At 37.9% G+C, this 18,653-nt stretch overlaps 1 protein-coding gene across 1 annotated transcript; it reads left to right on the top strand.

The window, feature by feature from the left end:
* The first annotated feature begins 1,355 nt into the window (after positions 1-1,355).
* LOC126377167 (cathepsin B-like) lies at positions 1,356-3,851 on the top strand. Its single transcript, XM_050024860.1, has 2 exons — positions 1,356-1,577; positions 3,028-3,851. Exons 1-2 carry the CDS (start codon positions 1,404-1,406, stop codon positions 3,760-3,762), a joined length of 909 nt encoding a protein of 302 aa, XP_049880817.1. The 5' UTR covers positions 1,356-1,403; the 3' UTR covers positions 3,763-3,851.
* The last annotated feature ends 14,802 nt before the right edge of the window (positions 3,852-18,653 follow it).

The raw sequence follows: 18,653 nt of genomic DNA, 5'->3' as shown, positions 1-18,653 counted from the left end.
AGTGAGTGGATGAGTGAGTGAGTATGGAACAAGCCTACTAAGGCATAGCAGTACCGTTATGCGTGTTACTGATTTCTACTGATTACTTTATCTGCGTTTGACTTTCAATACAATAGAATTCCTATGAAAACCTCTAACTTCAAAATTTGAAGGCAAACGTGAATAGTTTCTTCAGAACAGCCGCAAGCAACCTCTAACTTTAACAATAAGGGCGAACTAAACAATTTTCTGTTATTGAACATATTTTCCAAGAGTTTGACCGATGTTGCTTGTTGAATCGGGTCAAAGCTTTCAACCGGATAATTTACAACTTTAAAATAGAACTGGACCTTTGTAAGGCAAAAGGGTATTATTTGTGTTATTTTATTCCCTCCATTTTAGGGGGAGTAAAATAAGAAGAAATAAGGGGGAGTTAAATCACTTTGTGATCCCTGGTTTGGTTAGGACATTACAGGCTGATCACCTGATTGTCCGAAAGTAAGACGATCCGTGCTTCGGAAGGCACGTTAAGCCGTTGGTCCCGGTTACTACTTACTGATGTAAGTACGTAGTCGTTACATGTGTATGGTCAGGGGCCTTTGGCGGCTCAATAGTAACCCTCTGACACCAGGGTTGATGAGGTTGGTAATCCACCTCACAACCCATACGATAGAAGACTAATAAAAACTACAGTAGATGTCCCTGAGTAATATAGGCCGCATTTTATTTAATCATGCATCCTGATATAAATATCCAAGTGCATTCACAATCACGCTCATATTAAATTAATCAAAAGAACTCCATTTTCCCAAATAAATGAAATAAGTAAAACCCATTTTATCATTTAATCGCCAATCACTAGTGGTTCTGATACTTTTAATCAAAAATGCATGTCCTTGTTTAAAATAACCGATATTAATTTCAGACTGTAGTACTGGGAGAAGAAATGAGGAAGTAACAAACAAATAAACCGACTTCAAAATCCATCAAAAAAGTAAGAAATAAGATTTCTTCGAATACAATGTCTTATAACTTTCGACTTGCCCCGAAAGTTCGAATACATAAAATAACAAAAAGTTTTTTTTACCATCAGTACAGAGAGCCAATATTTCAAGTCACTCGTTTTACATGGATACAACACCGTACATTATATATCTTAGATATGTAAGTCTGGTATGCACTGAACTATTCCTATAAAAACCTATTAAAATATAGATAAGATTCTTATATAAGTAAGTATATTTTAATGTAAATACCAAATTAATAATTTGATCGTTAATTTTAGAATTTCACTAAAATACCTTTTGCGTGCAACATTTGAAATAATCAAAATAATTTAGATAAGGCTTTCACTATTTAAACATTACGCGATGTACATGCTTTACTTTACGTTTCCGGAGCTCACTGCAGGAAAATAAGCAATAATGTTGCGTTTATTAGTACTGGTGGCTTCGGTCACTTTTGTCGCCTGTGACTTTGATCAAGATTTACACAATAAGTACCTATCGATGGGTGAGGATGAGTTCGTCGAATATTTCAACAGCCGCAACTTCTCCTATAAAATCAAGAATTACGACTTTACACCATCATTTGGCGCGGTAAGCATTGTTAAAATTATCACCATGCCCGTATCCCACTTTAAGTGGGGTCGGCACAACATGTATTCTTCATTGTTTTAAATTTACGCGGTTATTATCATAATTAAAACATATAATAACGGGTTCTTACCGCGTTTAAAATAGGGATATTCAACAACAGCAACAGTGTCAAAATATCGGGAGTCTCATATCCCTATTTTAAACGCGGTAAGAACCCGTTATTATGTTTTTTAATTATGTATTCTTCATCCAGCATAAGCATTGTTTATGCTCACTCAATTAGTTGGTCCGTATTCATGTTGATTACTCCTACTTTTCTTTTTGGTCCATCTTCGAAGCGTTTCTCTCTCTCCGTTAAACTATTCCCACATCATCTCCCTAGCATTATCCCGTTTTCACAGGGTCCGCTTACCTAACCTGACGGTTTGACAGGTCCTTCTAACCTGCGAAGGGAAAACCAGCCCTATACGGGTTAAGTCACTTACCTCCGAAAATGCATTTAATTTTTAAATTATCCCCACATGATGTTGAGGTTTAATTTTTGCGTCTTTTCTTCCTACATTGCTTCATCTGATGTGTCGTCTGCAGAAACATTGCAGGGACTGAGATCTTTTTTGGTGACTCGTTTTTGATCTTCCTCGTCTTTTGGACCCTGGTAATATTCGGATCAATCACCCTGTTCTCAATGTACTCAGATGGTCTTCGTCTCATGTGTTCAAACCACCTCAGCCTACTTCCATTCCATTCGTTATAGATTCTTCACCTGTCCTTCACACTGCATCTAGCCTTTTAGGCTCTCCCCTTGGGGCATCTTTTCTTCATTTGTCCCATGATTATTAGTTTCTCCTGACTATATTAGTGTATGGTACCGATCTGCACATCTTCTTCTTCTTACCGTTATTCCTATATGGGATAGGAGAAGTATATTTACTTCACACATTCATTCTCCCACCTCCACTTTCATATCTTTGTACTCGTGTCTAGAGTTGCCACCCGTACCATATTATACATAGTATCGTATATTTGAGTAAATTGTCCTATAAGTATATCTTAAAAAAAGCAATATAGATAAAACCTGTAAAATTCAACACGTCTATGATTTTAATATTATGTGGATACAATATTTGGGTGTATACCCAAATGTCAAGTTGGTCACATAACACATAAACAGCCTATATACGTCCTACTGCTGGGCACAGGCCTCCCCTCAATCAACAAGCAGCGTGGTAGAGTATGCTCCATACCATAGGGTATGGGTATGGGTGGGGGGGGTTCCACTGCGGGTTGGTGGAAATGTTTTACGGCTTATAGTCGGGATCAATGGCTTAACTTGCTCTCCGAAGCACGGAATCATCCTACAGTTTCGGACAATCAAGTGATTCAAGCCTGCCATGTCAAATTGTTCAGAAATTAAAAAGAAAAATATTTGCTAATTTAATTATATTTCCAGATGAATTACTCCATCCCAAAAGGAATTCCCGTGATCACTTACAATGAGAGTTCTGTAGTTGGCTTGCCTGAAAACTTTGATTCAAGAGAGAAGTGGCCAAATTGCGTTACCATCGGTGAAATCTACGACCAGGGCAACGATTGTGGTTCCTGTTGGACATTCGGTACCTCGAACACTGCTTCTGACCGCACTTGCATCCACAAAGGAGTGACTGTTCGTCTGTCCCAACAGGATTTCAACTGTAACTCTGATAATGTTTGTGGGGGCGGCAGTCCACAATCAGGCTTCCAATATTATATCAACGAAGGTCTCGTTACTCAAGAGTGCAAACCTTATAACGTCGAATTTCTCAAAAAACGCCAATGTGATAGACAATGTGCTAATGGCGCAAGTTATGCTGCAGATAAACATAAAGGATCTTCATTCTCAGCAGTAGACAGCCAAGAGGAGACTATTAAAGCGGAATTGTTCAACAATGGACCGATAGAAACGATGTTTAACGCATATGAAGATCTTAGAAATTATACGTCTGGAGTTTACGTGCACAAATACGGGAAGTTCTTAGCCTTACACAGTGTTAGAGTGATAGGCTACGGAGTAGAGGACGGAACGCCATATTGGTTGGTGGCGAACAGCTGGGGCCAAAGTTGGGGTTTATTACAAGGATTTTTTAAGGTCAAAAGGTACGCCAGTGACCTTGATTTTGAAAAATCAATGTTATCAGTAATGCCCTAAAAAGTTGTTATTTTCAGTTATGTTTTGATTATATCTTCAAACCATAAAATAAATAAAAACAGGCATTTTATTGTATGTTCTTGAAAGACTAGCAGTGTTTGATTTGAACTCACGCCCGCAGTCCCTAATGGGGTAGACACAAGCACAAGTCAAAGCAAAAATATAATACGTTTTTATTTTTTCCATAAACACATAATTATTACATTTCGCACATCATTATTTTGGATTATAACATATATAAATCCCTTCATACGATGCGGCGATTTTATCTTTCCTTTTCTATTTTCTACCCTTAACTCTATCTATCTACTCAGCCTGTATCCGGACACAGCTGGATATAAGCCGCCTCTCTTTCACATAACATAACAAAAACTTACGACTATATCCCAATTGGGGTAGTCAGATATACACCCATCGCAAGATAAACTAAGTACCCACACTTGACCGAGCTTTCTGTTACACCAACTTGGTAGGTAGTGAGCCGTAGCTCTTCTTTCAGGCCATCCTTTCCGGTCCTGTGCAAGTTTTTTTTGTATTTATTTATTATTTTTAAGCCCTTAAACAACACTGGTATAAATGCAATGTCCTGCAAAATTGCATAAGCAATTTGACTGCAAGATTAGAGTCTCACTAAGACATCTCTCAAGTCAAAAGTCTCATCCATAGCTTTCCGGCGTAGCTCACAATGCCATTCGACCATTGGGCTGGTCGTCTGCCTCAATATACACAACACATACTCACTACCAAAAATATAATTGCCTATCCAAGAATTCAACTTTAGTCCACCTCACGCAATACCCAAAAAGGATGGTGTTTATTTCATGTCATGGCTGGTTCTCCCGGCAGTTTAGAGGGTAGTCCCGTTGTTTGCAAAGAGGCCATTCTGGGTAGATTTATGAGGCGTGATGGAGTAAAATAATAAATGTGAATCCAACCTGATTTAATTGCCCGCAATTGCGTAGCTTCCTAGGTCAAAGATAAATTATGAAATTCTGATTACTAAACAATGACAGATCTATATGTGACAAAAATGATAGTAATTTATTTACAAATTTTAATAAAGAAAAATGTAAATAGTAAGTAGGACACTTTGCCACGTATTTCTATGACGTCACAGTGTGTTTTTTCATACGATCTCCATAGTAATTTCGTGTTGTAATTCTCGCGACACCAAACACTTTAGGATCCTGATACCGACCCCGCCGGCGTGATCGACGATTTCCCTCAATCAGCGGTTATCGCTATTAAATTAATTCTATCAAATATTTTTCCACTCAGACGACGCCCTGAGCTGAGGTTTGCGCCCAACTGGGCACCCTCAGGCCTGTTGTATTAAACGTTGTACCGGGTTAGAGCCTTCAGCGCTCCCTATTTATCTCTGCGGCAAATCTACAATAAGTCACGTCAAAGAAAAAGAAAAATTCGTGTTGTAACATAAATTTACTAAAAAGTAACTGATTTGACTAATCTGTGAATTACCTACAACATGTGCAGATATAATCTTTTTTGTTGTAAGCATTTGTTCTTATTTGTACTTGTATTATACGTACTTAGTATGCACTCGCCGTCTTTGAACATTTCCATATTTTCCTCACCTTGTGGTTGTCTAGAAGAAATCGTTTTAAGCGATAAGGCCGCCATTTGCAATGTACCTAGTTAAGTTTCCTGCATATTCAACGTTCATTAAAAGCTTCTTGCTATTAACAAATTAATACGTTCATATCTGTAAATGCAAATACACAGACAGATCACGCCTATTTTCTATTAGGGTAGGCAGAGACCATGGAATTCCACTTACTAATCCTGACACATACATAACTTAACATAAACAGCCTATATACGTCCCACTGCTGGGCACAGGCCTCCCCTCAATCAACCGAAGAGGGTATGAAGCATACTCCACCACGCTGCTCCAATGCGGGGTGGTGGAGGCGTTTTTACGGCTAATAGCCGGGACGAACGGTTTAACGTGCCCTCCGAAGCACGGACTCATCTTACTTTTTCGGACAATCAGGTGATTCAAGCCTGAAAAGTCCTTACCAAACAAAGGACAGTCTCACAAAGTGATTTTGACAATGTCCCCATAGGGAATCGCACCCGGACCTCCAGATCGTGAGCCTAATGCTCTAACCACTAGACCACAGAGGCTGTTGTGAATCCTGACACACCATTTTTTTAGTCCACTAGACACACAGATTAGTCCACTGTAATCTGCACTCGCCGGCTTAGAGTACTCTTGATCTGATCTTTTTTAAAACATCCTGGTTTTAATTGCGATATCATTATATGTGCCGTATCACTAACACTTACGAAAGAAAGCACGTTCAGTCGTTGGTCCCGGTTAATACTTACTGATTTAAGTAAGTGGTTGGGCTCAACAAAAACCCTGACACAAGGGTTACTGAGGTCGGTAATCCACACGATAAAGGAATGTAAAGATCGCCATATGTTCGACTAGACCTTCCACCACTTACAACCCTACTTATTTCTCCCTTATTTGGAAATGCTTCACTAAAATATCAAAATCTTATTTTTCGGTTTTTTTTAACCAGGTGCCTAGTAAACTAAACAACATTTGATCCCGACGTACAACACATAACTAAAACAATACAATACAATACATCGTCATCATTAGCCCATTAACGTCCCCATTGCTGGGGCACGGGCCATCCCTAAGGATGGATACTGATATCGGGCCTTAAACTATCACGCGGGCACAATACAATACATTCACAACAATAGTTTAAGAAAACACTCACAAATTCTCGAAACAAACTACGTGAGCGGCAAACTGAACTGCAAAAACCAGAACTTCTTTTAAAAGCTTTTGTAAACCGAAAACGACTTTTAAAACCATTACCACACTTCAATATAGGCGTACCTTTTGTTTTATTTTTAAAAGGGCCATTGTTTTTAGCCGTCCGTTTTCAACCAGCGCGACCAGAGGCGTAATTAGGACGATAAAAACGCCTGAGCCGCGAAAATGAAATGCTGAGGGCGTGATATACAATACGAGGAATAAAAATAAAATTGCTATTCAAAATTCTAGATTAAGTATAATAAATTCGTCTTTTTGACGGGGCCGGCTTTGTGGACGTGGCCACGATTTGGCCATACATTTTATTTTATATCTACACCCAATGCACCGGGCCCAATAGATTGAGTAGTATAAGCCCTTGTCACCATAAGATTCACCATATCCATCTTAGAACTTGGCTGCAAGTTGTCTTTGATTACTTGTGGCTCTGCCCACCCCGTTAACGTTTACGGGCGTGAATTGATATATATATATGTATGCAAATCCCGATAACAAATTCACATGTAGGTATATGAACCCAGTTGTATTTCACAGCGTAGGCCACTATGGCTATGTAACTAATATTTACTCTAGAACTCCACACGTTACCTAGTAGCAGTAACAGTTAATATTAGTCTTACTAATGGTCATGAAACTTCCACGTAGGTTAACTATTGCAGGACTAAAACCATGAAATGGAAAAAAGAGGTTAGAAAGGCCCTAACTCGAATTTTGTATGAGAACCGCTGTCGCCGATTCAACCCCGCTCTCTTTACTACTACTCCTGCAAACAGATAACTACGATAGCTCTACTGCTTCTCAAATTCCATAGCGACTTCACTTGCAATATACTATTATATTTTTTGTGATAGGGTGCAATTTTATTTTACTATTATATTCTCTCTCTCTCTCTATTTAAGAGCTGCGCTCTTGTCGGTGGAGTAACCGCCATTTTTCCCATTTTCATTACATTATTCTATGGAGTAATGAAAATGGGACTATTATATTACTTTTCGTAAAATACTGCATACAAAAGTAGATATATTTTACAGAAATTTTGATCTACCATTCGTTGTAAAAGTTACCATAACAATTTTAATCTCAAGGTTAACCCACGCGTTGCACTACAAGTACTTTCGACATTATAACTGTCGGGATTTTGACCATTCGGCATTGTGACCATTCGGTATTGTGACCATTCGGCATTGTAACCATTCGGTCAAATGAAAATCGGTATTGTAAACTTCGGTATTTCGGATATCGGTATTTCAAACATTCGGTATTTCGCTTTTCGATGTTTTGACTGTAGGTGTTGTGACCGTAGGTGTTGTGAACTTTCGATATTATGATTATGTACCCATCTCCTTACAGCATAGTCGATATTTTAATTTTTAATCGCCGATAGAGTAGAGGAGACATTGGAAAATTCTAAATAATGCTTTTAACACCAAATTTAAGGGCCGCAATAAGCCTAATGACGGCACTATTTGAAATTCCCGAAAGAATGAGTTCCATCCAGAAATAAATCTCGTTAATCACAGGGCTGTCTAACCCTAGATGGGCAATTATATTATCATTATCATAAAATGTGACCAACAGCATTATCCCGTTTTTCACAGGGTCCGCTTACCTAACCTGAAGATTTGACAGGTCCGGTTTTTTACAAAAGCGACTGCCTGTCTGACCTTCCAAACCGCGAAAACCAGCCCAATACAGGTTAGGTCACATACCCCCAAAAATGCCTTTCTCGGGAATATGGGTTTCCTCACGATATTTTCCTTCACCGCTGAGTACGTGATAATCATTTAAGATCCAAACATGAACTCCAAAACAAATTCGACAATCATTGGTTTAGGCTTGTGCTAGATTCGAACCTGCGACCTCAAAGTGAGAGGCAAGCGTTCTACCAACTGGGTTACCACGGCTCTATCATAAAATGTGATCAACCCCACAAAATTTACGTTTACGCAATACTACACTCATAACTTGAGGAATATGATCATGATTTTAGGGGAAGTAAACATAACGTAAGATTATAATAAACACATTCTATTCATGACTATATCCCAATTGGGGTAGTCAGAGGTACATCCATCGCAAGATGATCTAAGTACCCACACCTCACCGATCTTTCTTTTAGACCAGCGCGATAGGCGAGCCGTATCGCCGTCTATAAGAGTCGAGCCAACTGTGTTACCCACACTGCTCCACTGCGGGTTGGTAGAGATGATTAAAGACCTTCCTATAGCACTTTTTTCTCAAAGTTTGCCTTAGCACAGTTGAGGGCTATAAAAACAAAATCCTTCCTTTTGCTATTGAAACGATTATTAAAAAAAACCCTGTTTCATTTCAAACGACGATTGCAACAGACTACACTTTGAGTCGCAGTGAAACTAAAAATAAGAGTAAAAACCACCCGTCTCATTATGTCTTTCCTTATTCAAACGTTGTACTGCGACAACTCTCGGTACGGGGCAAGGTTTTTTTTTTATTTTTAACCGAGTCATTAGGCTCACGGTAGATAACGAGGGTACTTTCTACTGATCGTAGAAGCCTGAAATGGATAATGGATATGGTTTTTCCAAGAATTTGCTTAGAGAAATCCCTTATCAATAAAGCCACAGTACCTAGCAAAATGATGAACGATACATTTTTTTCTCCTGACTTTTTTTCTCTGACTACTCTATGGTTATTAAAACACATAATAACGGGTTCTTACCGCGTTTAAAGCAGGAATATAAGACGCAAACGCGGTAAGAACCCGTTATTATGTGTTTTAATTACGATAATAACCGCGTAAACTTAAAACCATGTCGTCACTGAAAAGGCAAAAATACGTAAGCGCCAAAATGTCATTTCAAGAAAAATCAGTTTAAAGTAGCTATTTTTTTTATCATAACTTTTTACCATTTTTTTCAATTAAGATGACGTCAACGTAAGATTACACGGTATTTCATTTTCTATATCTAGCAAAACATATTATAAAATGGACTGTTACTTTAGGATATTATTTTTGGCACTTATGTAATTTTGCCTTTCCAGTGACGATGTATACTCTATGGTTATCCTCTGAATATAGTCTTGAGCTAATGTTATGTTCAAATTAAAGCTTGATCGTTGATTTTCATTTACTCTTACCCTCTATTCTGACTACCCCAATTGAGATATAGCCATGAGCTTATGTTATGTTATCAAATTCTAATCGTATTAATTTTAATTTAAGAACTTTGCATCTAAAACTTATCGCCGTTTGCGTCTGCAGCACGGATTTGTGTGGCGTTATTTTATAATGAACAATTAATAAATATATATTTTCTTAAATTATATTAATATCCTATTAACAGCCTCCGTGGTCTAGTGGTTAGAGCGTTAGGCTCACGATCTGGAGGTCCGGGTTCGATTCCCGATGGGGACATTGTCGAAATCACTTTGTGAGACTGTCCTTTGTTTGGTAAGGACTTTTCAGGCTTGAATCACCTGATTGTCCGAAAAAGTAAGATGATTCCGTGCTTCGGAGGGCACGTTAAGCCGTTGGTCCCGGCTATTAGCCGTAAAAAAAACCTCCACCAACTCGCAGTGGAGCAGCGTGGTGGAGTATGCTCCATACCCCCTCCGGTTGATTGAGGGGAGGCCTGTGCCCAGCAGTGGGACGTATATAGGCAGTTTATGATATTTATGATATTAATTTATATTCACTTATTTTTACAGCGGCGTTTACTTGTGCAGCTATGTTGACCAAAATGTTCAAAATGCAGCTCTCTTTGAACAGAGATTTAGCTTAGTTGATCTCGCTCGCTTACTGCGCAAACTATTCCCCGTTCGATTGCCGGTAAAGCAAACATTTGTTCAAAGATAGAAGCTTGCTTGCTTGGGACTTGGCTAGTTTTGTATTCTTTTTTGTTTTTATTTGACTTTCATTTCGAAATAAGCCGTATAAGTGGAGTCAATGAAGGATTTGCCGTGGTAGCCCAGTTGGTAGAACGCTTGCTTACTTTGAGGTCGCAGGTTCGAATTTCGAATCCAGCACAGGCCTAAACCAATGATTTTCGAAATTGTTTTTGAATTCATATTTGGATTATAAATATAATTTTGAATAGCAATTTTATTTTTATTCCTCGTATTGTATATCACGCCCTCAGCATTTCATTTTCGCGGCTCAGGCGTTTTTATCGTCCTAATTACGCTATAATATGCTCAGCGGTGAAGGAAAACATCGTGAGGAAACTCACATCCCCGAGAAATGCATTTTCCAAAAGGGTACACGACGATTGTTTTGGATTACTCAAATCTGCCCCCCGCAGCAGACAATTATTAATATTCCTGACGTGATATCGTTACCGGGGACCGGGGACGAGCCACCAGAGCCACTGATATTAAAACTCATTACATAATGATACGGAACCCCCCCCCCCCCGGACACAACCCCCCACCCCTCCCACCCCCGTAATCTCCTCCGGTTGATTGAGGGGAGGCCTGTGCCCAGCAGTGGGACGTATATAGGCTGTTTATGTATGTACATAATGAAACGGAAGCATTGCCACTCCACATTTAGCTTGACATACTTTTTTTACTTATATTCGTGCCCATTGACGTGTCAGAACTTTGAGATTCCGAGTGCATCAGGATCTAGTAAAAGATCAAATCAAAATCAAATCAAATATACTTCATTGCACACAACATACAAAACAAATTTACACAAATGGACGATAGATACAGCACAATCTGGCGGCCTTATGCTAAGCAGCAATTTCTTCCAGGCAACCAGTGGAACGGAAACATGTATTACAATTTGAAAGAAAAAGAAAAAAAAGATCTTAAACGAATGTAAGTCCATTCTATAATTAATAAAAATAGACACTGAAAAGTTAGTTTGTTGACCCTCAAACGAGTATGTTAGGCGACCATATCTCATTATTCAACGAATTTTGACACAAGGACTCTCATATGAAGACCGAGAAGGACTTATGATGACCAAATTGGAGATGTCCTTAGAAAAGGTTCAATACGATCTACTCTGAACCGGCGTGCGTGTATGAAGCGATTGATGAATGTGGAGGAAGCAAGAGAAGTGTGTCAGGATCGAAGCAAATGGAATTCTATAGTCTCTGCTTACCCCGGTGGGAAATAGGCGTGAGTTTATGTATGTATGTATGTATGTATGACTCTCATATGATTGGTTTACTCCTAGTAAAAAATTATAAAAACATATATTACTAAATGAGTAAAAATAATAAGCATTATATTACGTTTGCGGCACTGAGGAGCACACAGGAATTTCGAAATGTTAAAACATATCAAGCGTTAGTACAAGATTTTGGATTACAAATTAAAGGATGAATTTACAATCGTTTCAGAACTTTTAATAGCTCCTGACCATTGAGGGCCCATCTCTTGAAAGTTCTGAGATGGTCCTTCAATGGGCACGCACATCTTTTGCTTCATTTGTTTTTTATTTATTTAATTATTGACAGCTGATAAGGAGGAACTTGAAGAGTATAATTGGGTGAATATCAAAATTGGGTTCCGACATGAAACAGGATGTTCTTGTTCCTCGAGGAACAAGTTACCTCGTAGCTAGAACTATCCTTTTTCATGTCGGAACCCAATTTTACACGAAAAAATAACATGAAAATTCGCCACCAAACTTGGCACATTTTGATATTCTATTATCAGCGAATTTCCCCGTCAGTGTACCGGTGGACGGTGACGTCAGTGACCAGTCTGCATAAATACGATTCCCCTCTACGCTGCCGCCTCTTTCGCTTACTCGACTTCGTACCGAACGGACGTGTTGCGCCGCGCGTTAGTTGTCTTACTTATTTCTCTTTATATATCGAATTGTTTTGCTAAGTAGTTTCGTACTGTTCGTTAGTTATTTTTGTTTTCGTATTTTTAAATTAATTAATTGTTATTAAAATTCTTTTGTTAGTAACTGAAACCTATTTTTTTAAATATTTTCCACTCTGAATTCCTAAAACAATTATATTCTTTGTATAGGTATAGCCGCTATAGCCCCCTGACATGCCTCAAGTAACGACTACGTACTTACATGTTACATTATTTCAGTGGGTACTAGATGTTCCTCCTATACATAGTAAAATAACATACATAAACTGCCTATATACGTCCCACTGCTGGGCACAGGCCTCCCCTCAATCAACCGGAGGGGGTATGGAGCATACTCCACCACGCTGCTTTACTGCGGGTCGGTGGAGGTGTTTTTACGGCTAATAGCCGGGACCAACGGCTTAACGTGCCCTCCGAAGCACGGAATCATCTTACTTTTTCAAAATAACATTTCTATTTAATACTCGATAGTTGTCGTTCCCTTTGAGCGGAGGGATTTTAATCTCGCCTCGGTAAATAATGGACGGAATTAATCAGAACTCCATTATCAGACGGGATATCGGGATAGATAATATTACTAGCGGAAACTCGAATTATACTCGAAAATTCTTTTGGGGATTGGAAGTAACTAAATGGGTCTGAAAAGGTTCATAGCAAATAATATTAAGTAACTCTCATAGGTACTTATCTACTTGCAGGATATTAATTTTTAATCCTTATTTAAGTATGATCCGAATATAAACCAATTTCTAGAGTTTCAAAAAAATATGTTTTTATTACACATAGGACTATCGTGATTTACACTCATACTTAGAAATATATACAGGGTGTTAGTGAAAATAAAACACTAAAATTATAATTCCATTAATATCAACTCAGAATCATGGTCTGAATCATTCCCCTCAGTATTCGTTACTGTGTCACTAACACCCTTTATACGGGACCACATGAGTAACGCGCAATCACGATCTAGGGGATTAAAATGGCCACACCAAAGCAATTCATCTCAGAAAGCAATATTGCAATTTGTCATTTACGCATATAAAAGTAAGTGCGCAATGCAAACAAATGTCAAATTGCAATATTGCTTTCTTAGATGAATTGCTCCTATGTGGCCATTTTAACCCCCTGATGTAACATCGAAACGTCGAGGCACAAATTAGTAATAATGAGTTTAACGGCCTCCGTGGTCCAGTGGTTGAGTGTTGGGCTCATGATCCGGAGGTCCCGGGTTCGAATCCCGGTGGGGACATATCACAAAAAGCACTTTGTGATCTTTAGTTTGGTTAGGACATCATAGGCTGATCACCTGATTATCCAAAAAGTAAGATGATCCGTGCTTCGGAAGGCACGTTAAGCCGTTGGTCCCGGTTACTACTTACTGATGTAAGTAAGTAGTCGTTACATGAGCCATGTCAGGAGCCTTTGGTGGCTCAATTATGACCCTGACGCCAGGGTTGATGAGGTTGGTAATTCACCTCACAACCCACACGATAGAATACTTTAGGCTTTACAAATCTAGTGAGTATTAGGGTATTGGTATGAGAATAAAATGAATTAAATTTAATACTGTCAATATTTCGAAGCAATGACAACGTAGTTAGGAAAAAGCGGTCCCGTGGTACATAAAAAAGTAAGGCTTAAGTTTAAAAAATCTCACTTAAAACTCGAATAGATCCAAAATACCCCTGTAGTAGGGCCCCTGAAAGCTTTCCCCTGTTAAGATAATGATGTGAAAAGCATCATTCTTTCAATCACTCGAAACTGGCTTTGTGACGTCAGTTCGATTCAAAATGGTGGACAATTTGGCAAATGGCTATCGAAAAAAAACAACGAAACTTCTCTTTTGTTAGAATTAGCCTGACGGGAAAGCATCTGCTGAATCAATTTATTAGACAGATTTTAGGAGTATTGTTGTATTGGAGCATTACTTCTGATGTTTAAGTATATTTATTATATATATATATAAAAAATAAAAAAAATTGTTTTGTTTTGTGTTTTAAGTGGAGAAATAAACATTTTAATTATTATTTTTTTTTATATTCATTTGTCATTTATTGTTGGTTTCTTTTTATTTAGTAACATAACAAAGCTTCACGCCTATTTCCCTGAAGGGGTAGGCAGATGTTTATAGTATTACACCCACTCCTTGGCTATGTGTTTCCTTCTCCCACTTCTAAGTTACGTTTAAGTCCCTTGTAATAGGAGCCTATTTCCATCAACCAGGCAGAAATCCTGGTAACCGGGTGATTTCAATTATGTATGATCCAATATATTATTATTTATATACTGATTCAAAAATATCTTTATTCAGTAGGTAACATAGTTACACTTTGAATCGTCATTTTTTACAAAACGAACTTCTCATCCGCCTAAAACTACTGCAGCTTCTCACAACCTGTATAGCCGGGGAAAAGAAGCTGCAAGAAAAACCTTGGCACAGGGCCCTAGACAATCTTTAAAAAAAAATCATAAAATATTGGTATACAATTGAGTAATTTAGCTGCCTAATATCAGTTCTCAGACAGTTAATCCCATGCATTCATATCTTCTAAATAATCACTAACTTTATAATAAGCTTTTTTGTAAAGGTTTTGTTTAACTACTGTCTTAAAACAGTTGAAAGGCAAATTCTGAATGTCAATGGGAATCTTATTGTAAAAACGTATACATTGCCCCTTAAAAGATTTAGTAATCTTATGTAATCGACTGACTTGTAAAGCAAGTTTATTTTTATTCCGGGTATTAACAATGTGCCGATCGCTATTTTTTGCAAATAATCCTCCGATTCAAACTCATAAGATGGAGATACCCTTAAAAAAGTTTTAGTACGATTTATGATGAATGAATGTGGAGGAAGAAAGAGAAGTGTGCCAGGATCGAAGCAAATGGAATTCCATAGTCTTTGATTACCCCGGTGAGTTTAGTATGTGTATGTGTCAAACTCATAAAGTCAAATTCAATGGTTTAGAACCCGAGCTAGGATTCGATTTCGACGTTTCGTTATTTTAATTAGTAATTTATTACAATAAAGCTATGTCGTATAACAAAAATGAAAACAATACGTGCCAACGCTGGTCACGCACCTGCCCTCAATCAACCGGAAGGAGTATGGAGCATACTCCACTGCGGGTTGGAAAAAATGAATTACAATTGAAAATTGAATAATTAATTGAAAGTAGTACTGATTATACACTGGTAGATATCGTAATTAAATATAAATATATATTATATCCCTATTTTTCACAGGGTCCGCTTACCTAACTTGAAGATTTGACAGGTCCGGTTTTTTAATTAATTATTATTATAAAAATGAATAATAACTTGGACGCTTGCCGGAGGGACTGGCCGGAGTACGCACAGGACCGCGAAAAATGGAAAGAGGAAGGGGAGGCCTTTGTCCAGCAATGATAGATTATAATTATATAAAAATAAAAATATATATATTAATTTTATGTATCATCATCATCAGCCCATTAACGTCCCCACTGCTGGGGCACGGGCCTTCCCTATGGATGGATAGGGAGATCGGGCCTTAAACCATCACGCGGGCCCAGTGCGGATTGATGGTTATAAACGACTGCTAATGCAGCCGGGACAAACAGCTTAACGTGCCTTCCGAAGCACGGAGGAGCTCGAGATGAAAACTTTATTTTTTGTGGTCACCCATCCTATGACCGGCCTTTGCGAAAGTGCTTAACTTCAACAATCGCAGACCGAGCGCGTTTACCGCTGCGCCACCGAGCTCCACAATTTTATATTATATACGTATATATTATAATATATTCTTTTATACTTATTTTTATATAGTTAAATTCCTATTGTTATCAAATATGTCATTAATTATCATCACTATATTTACAAGTGATAACGTTATTTCACTGACTAATAAAAAAAAAGACTACGTTGAATTTCCTTTCGCAAGAAATTTTATCAGAAAACGTCACAATATCCTCCTTTAAGAAGCGAAAAAGCCATTATAATTCATTTTTTTTCTTTTTTCACGCCCTTCGTCCATTAATTTAATTGGAACAGCGGGGGACGGACAGAAATGCATTTATCTCCGATACAGATACTAGGTACAAATAGCCAGGGCCAAGATTTTTTTTAAAACTGGACTGTGAGTTTTATGGACATGTCGCGGCCAGATCATAGAATTGATCATTTCATGATGTGCTCGATTATTTCATGAAATGGTCATATTTCATGAAATAGAATATCATTCGTTGGCCACATCATGATGTAGTTTGGCCAGATCAATGAACACAAAACGTTTAACGATATGAGCAACTAAATGCATGTTTACTTCATGATATGGCCAAACGTTGGCAATCATATCGTAAAATTAGTAACATTATCCACCAATAGTGGCGTTGGTGTCGATTATATTTAAAACTTGATTGATATTATAATCGATGAATCAATGTAATTGTTCAATGTTCCTTATCAAATAGGTACATAATTTTAAACCTAAGAAATTAATCGACTATTCGCCTTTTTATTACACTACGTAGCATGGACACCGCCTACATTAACGATATGGCCAAACGTTGATTGATATATCATCAAACGTTGACGTTTCAACGATATGGTCAACTTAAGTTGGCCATTTCATGAAATATGACCATTTCATGAAATGGTCGAACACATCATGAAATGATCAATTTTACGATCTGGCTACGACAGACATACATAGTAATATAGTCACGCCTGCAATCCCTGATGGGTTGGACAGAGCCACAACAAATCAAACTAAATAATGTAAGTGTCAAGCAATGTAACGATTTAAACCTAAATAAAGATTTTGTCTATCTATCAAAGACAACTTGTAACCGTTGATGCGAAGGTCTAGATGGATATGATGGACTTTATGGTAATTAGAGATCAGCCTATCACCCATAGTCCATCGTGTTCAGTTTTGTGGCATTTTTATATATTTAATATATAATACACAGCCCGGACCCATGGTAGCCCAGTTGGTAGAACGCTTGCTTCACTTTAAGGTCGCAGGTTCGAATCCGGCGAAGACCTAAACTTTGGATTATTATTGTTGCGTATGACAGACAAAAATAAAATATCCTGCGCGGATCATATATCCAGCTTAAACTCCCCTAACCAAGTCTCTGCCGCATCCGTCACACAATGCAGCTCGGCTATGCCACCTGGGAACCGGTGCAGGGGCTCTCGTTCACTATGTCAGATATGGTTTGATCCGGGTGACATTCACAGTTATCTTTGGATCATAAATTAATATATGAGTAATACACAGCCTCTGTAGTATTCTGGCTGGTAGGTAAGAGTTCGATTCCCTTGGGAACATTTCCAGAATCAAATTGTGAGACTGCCCCGCCCCATTTTACATGGGAGTTAAACATAGTTGGCGATGAGTGGGTGTATATACTATTACACTTCTGCCTACCCTGACGGGGATACAGGCGGGATGCTATGCTGTTATGTTATATAGAAACAGCCCCGTATTTAGCAGACAGACTCACATTTTCGAAAGTAAGCCGTACCTGCGAAAATTATTCAACCAAAAACCGGACTTCGATACGAATCCAACTTCGAAAGCAATATTGATTCGATGAAATTAATAATCTGACATCACGACATCACTATTTGTATTTTCTAGTTAATAAAGTTTTAGTTAAAACAGATAAAGTCGATATTTGATTTGTTCATGAACGGTTTTACACATTGCGATATGTTTGAATTCACCGCGCTGTTCGCCACTATCTAGCAAATCTCTGAAGGGAAACAAACCTTGGAAGCCAAATTAACAATTCTAAACGTTATCTGTTCTCTGTGTTACGATATCTGTATCGCACAGAGAAAGCGCCTACTATTTGTATGTTAAGGATTCCTGAGAGGTTTCGTAAGATCCTCACACTTAGATCCTACTAAACGAGGGACAGATACTTATTAAGAAGCTCAACATTTCTAAATATTTTAATTTTATTCATAAGATATCCAACAACAGTTGTACAATAAGTTACATAGTATATCTTAGCCAATAACAGGATATCATAAATTGCGTTAACTATAGACACGAAATTTAAAAATTTAAAAGCAGAACTTAAATGAACAATACACTAGTGTGCAAACGAGTAGCAATAGTTTAAGAAAGATGAGAAAAATATATCTAAGTAAATTATAATTATTTTAACTACAGCATTAGAGCAATAAGCGAGAAAGTCATAAAATAAATCAATCGGACACAACAAAGTAGTAATACAGGAATATGGTG

Source organism: Pectinophora gossypiella, chromosome 22 (assembly GCF_024362695.1).
Source record: "Pectinophora gossypiella chromosome 22, ilPecGoss1.1, whole genome shotgun sequence".
Classification (NCBI taxonomy): Eukaryota; Metazoa; Arthropoda; class Insecta; order Lepidoptera; family Gelechiidae; genus Pectinophora; species Pectinophora gossypiella.
The sequence above is the reverse complement of the archived record's forward strand: the minus strand, read 5'-3'. Positions and strand labels throughout refer to the sequence as shown.